The following is a 12,914-nucleotide window of genomic DNA, read 5'->3' as shown; positions in this document are numbered from 1 at the left end:
GTCACTGTGCTGTTCCAGCTCCATCTGTGCCCACTGCCATGGCACACTGAGTGCCAGCAGGTCCTTCATGAAGCAGTTCAGTCTTTGGAAGTCTGCAGTTCCTCCTGGCTTGGGCTGCCTGCATTCCCATCCATGGAAACGGTTGGTTTGGTAATTTGGGACCATTGCTGCATGTGATGGTGTGTGTGCAGAGCACCCTCCCAGTCAGCTGCAGGGAATCTGGGACAGCCATTAGAGGAGCAGGGCGAAGAATAGTGCTGGGTCAGGGCTGCCGTTGTCTGGGGTTTGCCTTCAGCTTTAAATCTAAAGACATCACAGGATGGAAAGCCAGCTCCTGGCAATGCCATTGCTCTGGTCATGTTCAGATCAACATGAAGGCAATGAACATCCCTGCTGCAGCTTTGCAGCTTCAGCACTGCCTCCATCGCAGGGTTTTGTGTCCCCTCACCAGTTTCACTCTGACTGTTGGGCTGGGATGAATCAAAACTCATAGCAGAACTGAGACGGCAGCGCTGTGCTGTACTGTGGGATGGGGACAGCTCTGATCTGTGCCCCTGGAGACCACATGCACATTGGACCCCATCTGCACCCAAAAATGGGGCCCTCATCTGCTGGGCTGCAGCATGGGAGGCATCACAACATCCCTCCCTTTCAAGGCAGACTTCAGGTGAGTGCATTGCAAAACCTCCTCCTGAGGCCAAACCCAGGGGAAATGGACTGATAGCATCACCTGGAATCAACCTGTAACGTTTTTCCTTGTGACTGCCGGGCTCGTCACATGGAAAACAACCCTTTCTCTTTTTTCTCCATTGTAAAACAATCCCAAATGCTCAGTGCATGTTTGCCATGTGCTCATCCATCCCATGTGCACGGTGACGTTCCTCATCCTTCTGTTAGTACAGATGCTGCAAAGGCAATAACCCTGAAATGTCACAGCTGCAGATTGGTAGCGCACAGATAAGATGGGGTGCTTCAAGACGGTATCACTCCATACTTAAATATTAGCTGGAAGACAGCAAAATCTGCAGGAAGAGAACAACGCATCACACCGCACCTGTATGCTCTGTATTGCTGCTTCACCTGAGGAGCATTGAATGCCCCGAGATGGGCAAATGAATGGAATGTCATTGGGAAGGTTGGGGAAGTGGGCAGGCAGCTCATGGCAGTGAAGTGCACAGACAGGGAAATGCTGAGTGCTACACTGGGATTTTCAGTGCTGCCCCTCAAGGCAGTGCCACCTCCTTCATGTCAATGCCACCCCAGTGGGGTACCCCCCTCCTGCCAGGCACAGCCCAGCTGCCCTTCACTGTGGACGTGTTATCTGGCTTTTTGAACCACCTTTCTCTCCTTGTTCATTGATCAGACCATTCCAATCCCATCACAGGGCTGCTAATGACTGCGCTGCACCAGCAGTGCTTTAACCTCCATGTTTTCTCCCAGCATTCGCTGTCAGCTTTACAAAGTGCCACTTAAAATACATGTGGTCCATTATTTGAATCTCCATTGCATCTCCTACACTGAACCATGCGTGTGATGCTCAGCAGAGCACTGGGACACACCCAGGGCAGCCTGACCCCCCCCAGCAATGCAATCAGTCCCCCCGGTCTCCATTGCCATCTGCTCTGCCCTCTGCACAGACACAGCCCATGGGTGGGCAATGGGCTCGGTGAGGTTGCATTAAAACCATCCTCATTCCACATGTGAGTATTCTGGGTTTTGCTTTAGGAATGGGGAAGATGCTGGGAGAGCAGTGGACGGGATGGGTGAGAGACATCAGCAGCCCCTGGGAGGTCTTTGGGGCAGCAGATCACAGCCGGCTTCTCAGGCTGACGTTGGATGTTTCCCTCATTTCATGGTAAGTCGGAGGGTTGTTTATTATTTTTTTTAGAGCTTTTTATTATTCAGCTGTTGCAATCACAGCAAACGCATCATTTCACAGCCCTACATGGAAATCCAAAGCCAAGCAACTATTTTTAGAGTGCTAAGTGCCTCCCCTCGACGTATTAACTTTGGAAGAGTAAATACTAAAGGCACTCTTGTCACATCTGAGGCAGTTACGCAGCAGCACGGCAGTGGCTGTAATGGGGAAAGAAAGCGACGCTGTGCCACCAGCACTTCATTAAACACAATGAAGGAGACCCTACTGCGATCCTTCCAGGGGAAGCTGAGGGCAAATTCATTCACTTCCACATCCATCGCTGTAGATTTATGGGGACACCTCCACCTCATTGATGTTTTAGAGTCATTGAAGCATTTGGGTTGGAAAGAGCTTGCAGATCCTCCCTCCAACCCCATCCCTCCACCATAACCACATCTCCATGGGTTGGGAGCACCTCTGAGCACTGATGCCCAAGTGCAAACCCTCTGGGCATAGACAGCCACACAACCCAGTGGTACAGAGCACACCGATATGCACGCACACGTAAAACACTGCTTTATTGACTGCATTTGCCAACACACTGAGGAATGCAAAGGTTCTGTTGTTTTGTTTTGTTTTGTTTCTCTCATAAGCAATGGGCCATGGTCCCAACGTGTATTAAAGCATACACTGTACCTAAACAGGATGAAAGTAATGGCGGACAGAGCTATTCCAAGGCAACACAAAGAGCATGCAGAATACAGTCTCACACAGAACGAGTCTGATAACGTTATATTGCTTTAAGGATTAACTAACATGGAAAATGTACAAAAAGGAGAAATAGGTTTTTGCATTAATGAAAAATACATTTTTTTCTTCTCTACAAAGGAATTTCTAATACAAGAAAATAAATATTGCAACATAAGCCAAAAATAATTTAAAATTGCTCTTTTCAATATATTTTCAATATTTCTCTTTTATATTAACAAATGGCACATCACGTTCTTTGAAACAAAGAAAACAGAAGGGTTTTTCCTCCTCCTGCGACATTCATATCGTTTCCTGTGACTGACGTGGGGTGGGTCTGGGCTGTGTGCGCGGATGGAGCAAACGGGGAGACCCGGCGGAACAAAACTGTGCTGTCCCTGGTGAGAGGGGAGGAGGATGAGCGGGGCTGGGGGAGCGGAGCTGGGAGCAGGGGCTGTCCCAGTGCTGCGCTGCTGCCGGGGCTGCTGGATGGGGCTGCCCCGCTGCCGAGGCGATGGGCGCTCTTACAGTGCAAAACTGCAGTTTATACATCTGAAAAGACAATATATATATATTTGTTTTTCCTCTAGCAAAATAAACCACTTAGATTCTCTTTCTCTTCGTCTCAAAATACATTTTACAGCATCATAACAAAAAAAAAAAACAAAAACAAAAAAACAAAAAAAAGAAAAAAGAAAAAAGAAAACCAAAGAAAAAGTAATATGGCCCTTGTGCATCGCTCTCATCACGCAGCCCCCGGCTCCTCCCGACCTGGTGCCAAACCACGCGCAGGGTTCCGCAGGGTCCCCCCGTTTGCTTTCCTGTACTGAGAAGACGAGGAGTGCAGAAGCCGATGAGTGGAGCTGTGGACAGTGAGAAGTTGTGGATTGCTTTTGTTTAACCATAACTGAGTGAAGCACACGGAAGCAAGATTCATTAAAAGGCAGCATATTGATTATTGGTATGACTCTTATACTAGGATACTGGAGCTAAAGCTAGCAAGCCTGATAAGATAAACTAAGTCCTATTTACTGTATTTAACATTATCTGAACATACCGAGCCTTAATTAATGAGCAGATTTCCATTCCCAGCCTCGATGGATGGATTTCTAAGGGAGGTGGTTCCCGTTTGGCCGATCCATGGTTCTGTTCCCCGCAGTGCAGCTGTGCTCTGGGTGCTCCATCCCAGCCAAGGGGGCACCTGGGGCCGCGGGCTGCCTGGGGTCAGCCGGGCTGCAATCTGACTGCTAATAAGGACTCTCTGAAGGCCGATAAAAGCTGATCTACTCTAAAACACCGGGACAGTCGGTTAAAGGAGTCTCAGAGTATCAGAAGAAAGCTCACAGTGAAATGAGCAAAAAGCACTGGAAATCAAAAGGGAGGGGCGCGGGCTCAGCACCCCTTCAGCAAGCTTGGAACCTAACGCCGCAGCAGTGTGCATGAGTGTGTCGTTAGTCCTCGGGTGCTAAACAACTCCAACTGTTCCTAGTGAGAAGTTTCCGGTTTCTGGCTGTGCTGCTTGACTTGTCAACGTAATTCTTTGGCATCCACAAGGAAAGATTTGACTGCTCTGTTGGACAACCGTAGGGTTTCCTGTTAGAAGTGATGGGTTTTAACCAGTTTGCAGAAGTGTCCCAGGTTATTTTGTTTCTTTCTTTTTTTTTTCTTTTTTAAACATTTTTTTTTTAAATTATTCTTAAAAAAACAACAACAAAAGTTTCAGTGAATTCCTTTTTTTTTTTTTTTTTTTTTTTTTTTTTTGTCTTTTTGTTCCCTGAGCTCACACTGGGGTCACTCCAATAAAACAACGTAACGCGACTTCACTGTGACCTTTGAAGCCAAAACTGAAGTAATGGTGCAATTAAGTGCAAACACGGAAATTCGCCTGCCTCGTCGGTAACGTGGGCTTTGAACAACATTTAAGGCTTATTGGGGGACGTTTTATGCATTACATTATTGTCATGGTTGATAACGTCAGCTTCTGTGAATCACCCTCCACACAAGGAGTCAACAGCTCATAACCATGATTTAAGGAATTAAAAGAAAAACAACAACAAAAAAGGATCAAGGATGGGGAGGAATAAATTCACCGTTTCCAATGTAGCGTTGCATTGGAAAATCAGAGGGCAGAGTGTGCTCCTTATCCCCCCAGTGCAGTGCCTGGGGCTGAGCACACTGCTGTGCAGGGGGGCTCAGCTGGGTGTGGGGCTGCCCATTCCCCCATTGCTCCTAAAGGGTTTTTCCCTCCCTGTCCTTCCCTATGCCTCCATCCCAGCTTGCTGGGTGCTAACCCATGAACCTGAGCAAACTGCTTCTGAGGGCCGCAGCCGAGGTGCCGCCTTGGGGACAGGGATAACCCAGGATGGTTTCTGATCAGAAGGGAAAAAAGCAATGATGGAGGTTCTTCTACAAACACGAACACAAAGTGGCTCTCTCCCGCCCCAAGCGCTCCCCCCCACCAAACTCGTTGTGCTTTTGTCGTTATTTATTTTAGCATCATGTACTTTCCTCCCTTGTCAATGCACGCGCCCATGGCTGGCTTCCCTGCTCAGCTCCCGGCCCCTGCCCTTACCCCGATACAGCCCAAGGAGGGAGATCTGCCCCTCTGGAATAATGCCCATTGCGCAGCCAGCCCTGCAGGGAGCAGGCCGGCCGGAGGGGACAACTACTGTCACGGCAATCTACGTCGGTGAAGCTGAAGCTGTATCTCAGGCAAAAAGAGAAGAGAAAGACAACGGTGCCGAATTTCCAACTATATATACAGATTAAAAATCCCCCTCTCGCTGTGATACTAGGCAGAAATCGGACATGGCAGTTGTGATGGGAGGAGTGGGGTGGCCACGTGCCGTTAGGAAGCCAGGATGCTCATCCGCACAATCTCCTCTCCGCCCGGCTCCAACTGGCCCCGCTGCGCCCGGCCGCCCCGCTGCTCCCCGTCCGAGTCGCTCATCTCAGCGTCAGAGAAGTATCCGTCCGTCTCGGCCTCAAAGCGGTGCAGGTTGGGCCCTCCGGGGCCGTCGGTCTTGGGAGGCTGCGAGCGCCGAGTCCCTCGGCTCTCCTTTGGTAATTTGAACCTCACGATGGTTTTGGGGCTACCTACAGGATCAGGCACTTGAGCCGTGGGGTTGGGCTCGGGCCGAGTGCCGTTGGCCGCCACCACCGCCTCCTCTCCAGCACAGCTCCTCGGGGCCGGCGGGTCGCTGCCTTTGGGGCCAGGCCCCTTCCTTGCCACCCTTTTTGCCTCACCCGATCCCCTGCGGTCCGTGGGCCTCGCCGCCCCTTTCTCTGACCTGCTGGGCCGCGATTCCTGGGCACAGGGCTTGGCAGCATCGTCTGACAGGTCGCTGGTGTGGTTAGTCCACTGCTCCGAGCCCTCCTGCTGGCTCCTGAAGACAGCATTCAGGCTGCTCCGGGACAGCTTTTTCTTAGTGTTCGTTCTCGTTTTGCTTTTCACTTTCTTGGCAGCCTCGCTCTGTTTGAAGGGGGACCTCAGGGAGTGGTCCATCATGAAGCTGAGCAGCGTCTCCTCGTCCTGGAGCAGCTCCTCGGACAGGCCGGGCGTGCTGTCCTCGTGGTGTGCGTTGTTCAGGGACCACTCGCTCATGGCCATGTTCTCGGCCGTGATCTGCACCGACTGCGCCAGCCAGCTGTTGAAGAAGGTCCCGTCGATGGGGAAGGAAGTCGACAAGCCTGGGAAAACAAAAGTGGAGGACTGGCTCAGGAACCAGAAGCAGCTCTTCCCGTTGACTGAGAACACACAGTGCTCAGCAAAACTCCCTGACACGGGATAAACTCAGAACGGCAAAGCGCAGTGTGCCATGTGGGGAGCCAGAAGGGGGGGTTTGCTGTAGCAATGAATGGTGAATTGGGGTCACACCACATACAGATCCGAGCAGAGGATCTTCCTGCAGCACTGAAACACAGCCTGGGCCCACAGTACAGTGTAGGGGCAGCAGGACAAGGAGGGCTCAGCATTCCCTCCCAAGGAGCTGCTGCACAGTCCTGCCCAGGGAACGTGTCCTGCCTGACCCCCCCCCAGCTGCTGCTGCACTGCCCACAGCACTGCACTAACACAGCTCCCAGCACACTCCTGAACAGGCAGTGAACCCTAATGCAGTATGCCTTGGGTGAGATGGGAGGAGGGTCGGGGAGCTCTCTCTGAGCACTTGGAAGCATGAGAATCAAAGAGCGGCAGCAGAGATGACAGGCTGGAATGGAAAAAGCTGAAAAGCATCCTAATAATTCTGTCTGAGAGCAAGAGTGAGCATGATGGGCTGGGACGTGCTGAAGCAGCAGACCGAGAAGCAATGCTAAAGGCACACAACCAACTTCAATCCCTACAACAGAAACCCATCAGTCCGACATCACAGCTTCCTTCAGGGCTGGGGGAAAAGATGAGATCTGACTTTTGCTGTGGGTGCTCGCCTGTCAAAGGAGCAGTGCAGAGATGGAGCAGTGGTGCTGACTCACAGCATGGCAAACACATCCCCTCCACAGTGGTGCATGACCCAGTGCTGCCTTTCTGCCATCACAGCAGCCCCGAGCAATGCCTCAAGCTCTTTGTAAAATCCAGCACACTGCAAGACCCTGGTGAAGCTTTAAGACCTCGCTCCTCTTCTCTGCTGCCTGGTTTTCCAGACTGACTGAAGGGCAGTTTCTTTCCACAACCCTGTAGGACCCATTCAATAGGACAGAGTTTGCCCTGAAAACTCCCCCTGCTCTGCTGGTGGGGTTGAAGCTGATGAAGCAGAGCAGGATGTGGGATAAGCATCCGCTGGAACAGCCTTGATGGTGCTGAAGGTACATGCAAGCAAAATGGCACAGAAGATGTACAGGATCCGCCCTGCTTTGAAGTGGGTAAGTCTGATTTTATCACTGGGTGCAATTGCAGTTTTTCTTGCATGCTGTGCAACCCCAAGGCTGTTTAATAGCCTGGACCCAGCAGGGTGAGGTCTCTGCTGCAGCACTGTGGCCATGGCATGCTGGGGCTGATCCCACATGGGATGGGCTGGGGGCTGCACCGCACTCCTCAACGCTGCTCCCCAAAAGCAGGAGCCTCCAGAGAGCTGCCAGCCCACCAGAAGCTCTGTGCCCATAAAATCAGACTTACCCAGTTGTCCCAACACAGTTTCGTTGACTGATTTCCTTTTTTCTTTCTTCTCAGGGCTATTTTTTCTACCATCTCTTCCTTTCCTTCTTGGATCACTTTTCTTACCCTTTGTCTTCTTCCCAGTTTGTTCTGGCATTTTTTAGAGAAAAAGGAAAACTCTGTGTGAGACAAGGCACCAGGGTGAGCCAGCTCCACAGGGCACACCCTGCAGGGACGAAGGCTGTGCCACTTCTTGGCCAAAAGTAGGCTCACGTCTCTATAGGTAAAGGAAACGTGAATCCTGTAGGCTACATAAAAGAGGTTTGGGCTGTGGCACGGCCACAAGAGCAGAGCCACCAAAGGCAGAGAACTTGCTAGAAATTGTGCAGCCACCAAGGCACCCTCCTGGAATGGGGTTCTGGGGACTGCAGGGAGAAGCAGAGGGGACACCCCCCAAACTCTGCTCTGGAAACGTCACAGAGACCAGGAACAAGCCCAAAGCCTGCTGTAAAACCCACTGGGAGATGAGAAATAACCTCAAACTCCATTCAGAAACCCTCCAGAAGAACAGCAATGCACCCAGACCATTCCAAAGCCCTCCAGGAGACCAGAGACCCTCCAAACCTGCTGGCACATCGTAGAAACTGCCTGTGCACACCCCAGGCGGGCTGTGGACACAGCTGCAGAAGGAACTGAGCTGCAAAGTGCATAGCATTGGCAGTGTTTTTCAGCAGACCTTGGTGTGATTTTACCTTTCAGCTGTGGTAACTGTTTAAACTCATTACAGACAGTGGTGGAAAAAAACAAAGCTATAAAACCGGTGTATCGAACATGGCTAAACAGAGGAGGAAAGATGAGCAACGTCACCTATGGAAAGGCAGGAATGTAACTGCAAGCTATGCAGCTGTTCAGCTAAAAATCAATGTTTCCTAAATGGTTTCGAATTTCTACTGGATTTATTCCTCTTGGGTAAACAGGACAAACACATACCCCATAAAAGTACAACGTGTATTGCCAAGTGCAATACTCCAAAGGTTTTTAGTTACTCTCTCAGGCCCAGAGAAGTCTGTGCTAAAGCATCCAGTTTGATTTTTGAAGGGGGAAGGACATTGCTCTTACACCAGCATCTGGGCAGCTGATGGAGGTGAGCTGATGGAGGTTGTCAGCCCGACCAGCAGCTCAGACCTGCAAAAGCCATGCAGCTACCAAAGCAACAATGTTAAGAACTGGAAACTGTTGCTGATGCAAGTACATCAGATTTACTGTGTTGGATGGGGGCAGCACAGAGAAGGGCTCCTCTTCTTCCAGCTGGGCTGGAAACATATCGGGCAAGCAGAGGAGGGCATCTGCACAGCACCTGCATGCACAGGGGAGTTAACAGTCCCAGAGCTGCCAGAACCCCGCACAAGCACAGGGCTCACCACAAGAAAGAAAAGCAAAACAGGTATTTGTTGCATTCCTGCCAAATAACAGGAGAAACAGACACATTTTTCACTTTGCTTGCAAAATAAAAACATAACTTTGTTTGGACAGCACAACGGATCTAAAGAAAAACGTGAACGTTACTTTGTGAAGAGGGACCTGTCAAAATAGCAGCCATGTTTCAAAGCCAGGCAGAGCTTTCTTTCTGCTTCATGCAATAAAAATAAGGGAGAGAGAGATGGGCTCATCTTACATGGGCAGTTCTCACTGATTTTATTAAAAACCTCCTGCTGAAATCACCATTTATCAGTGAGAAAAATAAACCCCTCAAGAATGGCGCTTCATAGAGGAGCCATTCCAAAACTAACCTGAGCTTAAACCATCTCTGGGATAACCCCAACAGACTTTGGTTACAGCTATAATGAAAGCAGATAAAAACCAGCTTTGTCCATGCAAAACAGTGCAGATTTTCTTCTTTCTCTGAGGAACTGCAGGCGTGCAGAGCAATCCAGTCAGGAGCAGCACTGAGGATTGCTACAGGGACCATTCCCCATTGACTGCAACTCACTCAGCCACTAAATCACTTTCCAACCACTAACGATGCAGAACACAGCAGCATGGTATCCATAGGTTTGGTCCTGTGAGCTGCTGAGGACCTTTAGCTCTAAGGCACCTGAAGCGAGGAGAGCCAGCAAAACACATGGGTGCTGACAGAATCGTGTAGGATGAGGGCACTGAGGATGGGAGCAGCGTGTAGGGTTGAAGGAAGGATGGCCTGAGGGATGGGATGTGCTACCCCACAGCGGGGAGCTGTGCTGTCAACAGAAAATAAAACACCAAAGTGCTCTTTGACTCATGGAAAGAGCACCACGGAGGCCACCCAGCAGATGAACAGCAGCTTGGCTCAGACAAGCATATGAGCACAAAGCTCATAGGCAAATGCAAAGTGTTTGGGGCTACATAGGAATAGCACTTGCATCAAGACGCAATTACAAAGCCTGCATACCTATCTGCTGTATCAATCACCCCACAACTACAGTCCTCCAGGCAGGCCAAACACTCACAGGTGCTCCAGTTCCCCCCAGTGCACACCTAATGCCACTGGGAGCTCTCACCCCACGCTCTGGTGCTCCAGTTCCATATGGTCCTATGCTAGAAGGCGAGTTCCCACCCTGCCAAAAGCCTTCCTGGAAAAGGACCAAGCTGAAGAAATGGGTTCAGCCAGCTTCCCCAAAGAGCCGACGTGACAGCAGGCTGTGCTCCTGAAACAGCCCTTACAGTGAAACCTGCTAACCAGGGGAGCAGCAACCTGCCCCTGCCATCAGCCCACATCCCCATTGCACACCCTGGGCCCTGTGCTGCCCAGCCCCAGCCATGCAGGGCAATCTGCACAGGATCCAAGCCCCACACGTCTCAACACACACACACACGTCTCAGCCTCCAAAACTTCAGTCAAAGGAAACCTTTGTAAAGGAAAGCTCAGCCCAGACAGTTCCTGAAGAAACCCCAAACATGTGATGGCTTCAAATGCAACTCCAAAGCCACAAACACAACAAGAGTCGGATGCGTTTGCCAAAGCTCCAGATGCTGCTTCTGGAAAAAGTGTTCTGCAGCCACAGAGCCTGGTCCTGTGCTGCCACTGGAAGAAAGAAGGAGGGATGCAGGGCTGTGGGTTTGGGCAATGCTTGTTTAAAAGAGGAAAAAAAAAGACAGAAGGAAAACAACTTTATTTCAGCTCCTTAACAAAGAGGTGCCAGAGGTTTTGCAGGAAGTACGTGTGTCATTCCCACTAGCCAGTATAACGGAGCAGGAAGAACTACAGGCCACAGAGCTGAAGGAAGTAGAAGTCATCCCATCCACAGCTTCACTTCTGACACAACCAGAGGGAACCAAACAGACCCCAGAGCTGCTTCACAGGGCCAGGCAGTGCTGAGGAGCACAGCCCCGTGCTCAGGACTTGCTTTCAAAGCGAGGAATGGAATCAAGTGCTACTGCAGTAGCACCTTCACGTGAACCCTGGGATTCTGTTTTAGCACCAGCACCTAACAGTGGTCATCTGAGTGAGGATCAGGAGAGATGTGTGACAGCAAGGACTGCTGGCACCTCGGTCCTCCATGGTAAGGCATCACTGCACACTTCAGAACAAAGCTGTCAATGTTTGATGAGTCAACATAGGAACTGAGCTGGAAGCAGCCAGCAGGGCAGGGGAGGCTCTGCCTTCCTCTGCTGGGGTACTAAGGTTCAGAGGGCACTGAGCAGATCCTGCAAGTGGTACTGACCTGGGTAAAGATCTTTCTCAATGAGTATCATCTGCAGGTGGAAGATCTGCTCCTGGAGTTTGCAAATGGTGTGTTTCATTTTCTCCCGCCTCGTCACCATGTAACAGAGATTTCTAACCTAAAGAAACACAAGAAACAGTGTCTGGTTTAGCAGGGCTGGAAATGAGTCCCCAAGCTGCATCACTGTTTTGCTTCCTGGGGACAGCTCTGTGCCTGGCTGTCCATCCTCTCATCCTCACCCAGGCTGAACACAAACACCCAGCTTAGTCTGTAACCTCTCCTTCACAGGCAGAACTCACAAGCAGGATTCACACTTCTGCACCCATACTTTCTAACACAGCTCTTGGGCAGGAAAACGTGGCCAGGGCACTGCCCTGAGCAGTCAGGGTTAACCTGCAGCGCATCCTTCAATCTGTTCTGCTGAAGAACATTAATGCATAAAGAGAGCAATACTCACCAAAAGGGAACAGAGCTAAGAGAACCCCAGGTACCTTACCAGAAACCACGCAGCAACAGTGTGGATGCGCAAACTGTTGTAATCTCCCATTAATTGCTCACAGGCCTAATGATGCAGTTAATGTTTCTAAAGCATTATGTAGGTCTCAGAGGTTGGGACGCCATGGGAGCAGTACTGTAATGCAGCTGGGGGCTGGGGCATCCCCTCCTATCATGGAGCACTTCACACTCGACACAGGGACTCGCATCAGAAGTTGTGGGGCTATTGGAGAACTATTTCCACTCTTATCCATCAGTTCTCCTTTTGCATCCAGCATGGAGGTGAGCAAGGAGGGCAGAGCCAGGCCCCAGCTGTGCTGCCTGCATGAGCCATGCAGAACTGCCCACTGCCCTGCAGTGGGTGCTGACGGTGTACAAACAGAGCAGAACACACAGCTGACATCAGACTGCGCCAGTAGCCACGTGCAGATGTGGCTGTCCTGACCCACAGCTGGCCAGCACCTTCCCCTCCACACACTGATTCGTGTTTGCCCCACAGGTACCTGCAGTCTCACTTCGTTTTGTACTACAGCTCACGACATTTTACTGAGAGGGAAGCTCTAAGTGCAAGCCACTGAGGACAAGAAATAAGCTTTTCCCTAACGCTTCCTTCCCCATCCCCAGCCCCCCAGGACAAGCTCCCACCAGCAGCACATCCATCATGGGGCAAGATGCATCCCCCATTTCCTGCAGCTCTCATGCAAACCAATGGTATCACAGCTGCTTCTCATGGGCATGCAGCTGCAGACAGCTCCATTGCCAGCCTGGTGTCACGGCTCAGTGCCACTGTGTGCAGCATGACTGGGGCAGCCCAGCTCTGTCACCATGGCTGCAGCCATGCAGTGGTTCCCCAGGACATGACTGGTTTTGGTGGGGTTAGCCAAGCTGTGAACCCACACATGGGCACAGTGAGCAGCCTGGGGCCTCACTGCCACCTGGGGACAGTCTGGGAACACTCAGGTGTACAGGACAGAAAGGCTTTTTTCCCCCTCCATCTCCTAGCTGTAAATATACAGCACACTGC

General features: G+C 50.9%; 1 protein-coding gene across 5 annotated transcripts in view; it reads right to left on the bottom strand.

Annotated features, from left to right (window-relative positions):
• Positions 1-2,411: 2,411 nt before the first annotated feature.
• The window catches only part of JADE2 (jade family PHD finger 2), a 54,860-nt gene continuing 44,357 nt past the window's right edge, over positions 2,412-12,914 (bottom strand). For 3 of the 5 annotated variants that reach the window (XM_015875775.2, XM_015875774.2, XM_015875777.2), the window contains exons 10-12: positions 11,396-11,513; positions 7,716-7,844; positions 2,412-6,295 (exon numbers count right to left, since the gene is read on the bottom strand). In XM_015875775.2, coding sequence (XP_015731261.1) covers positions 5,454-6,295; positions 7,716-7,844; positions 11,396-11,513 — 1,089 coding nt within the window. In that variant the 3' untranslated portion in view covers positions 2,412-5,453. Of the gene's footprint in view, positions 6,296-7,715; positions 7,845-10,824; positions 11,265-11,395; positions 11,514-12,914 lie in introns of those variants that run through there. The other 2 variants (XM_015875778.2, XM_032447380.1) reach the window with 2 other exon arrangements.

This window comes from Coturnix japonica, chromosome 13, assembly GCF_001577835.2.
Source record: "Coturnix japonica isolate 7356 chromosome 13, Coturnix japonica 2.1, whole genome shotgun sequence".
Lineage (NCBI taxonomy): Eukaryota > Metazoa > Chordata > Aves > Galliformes > Phasianidae > Coturnix > Coturnix japonica.
This window is presented reverse-complemented; position numbering and strand designations above follow the sequence as displayed.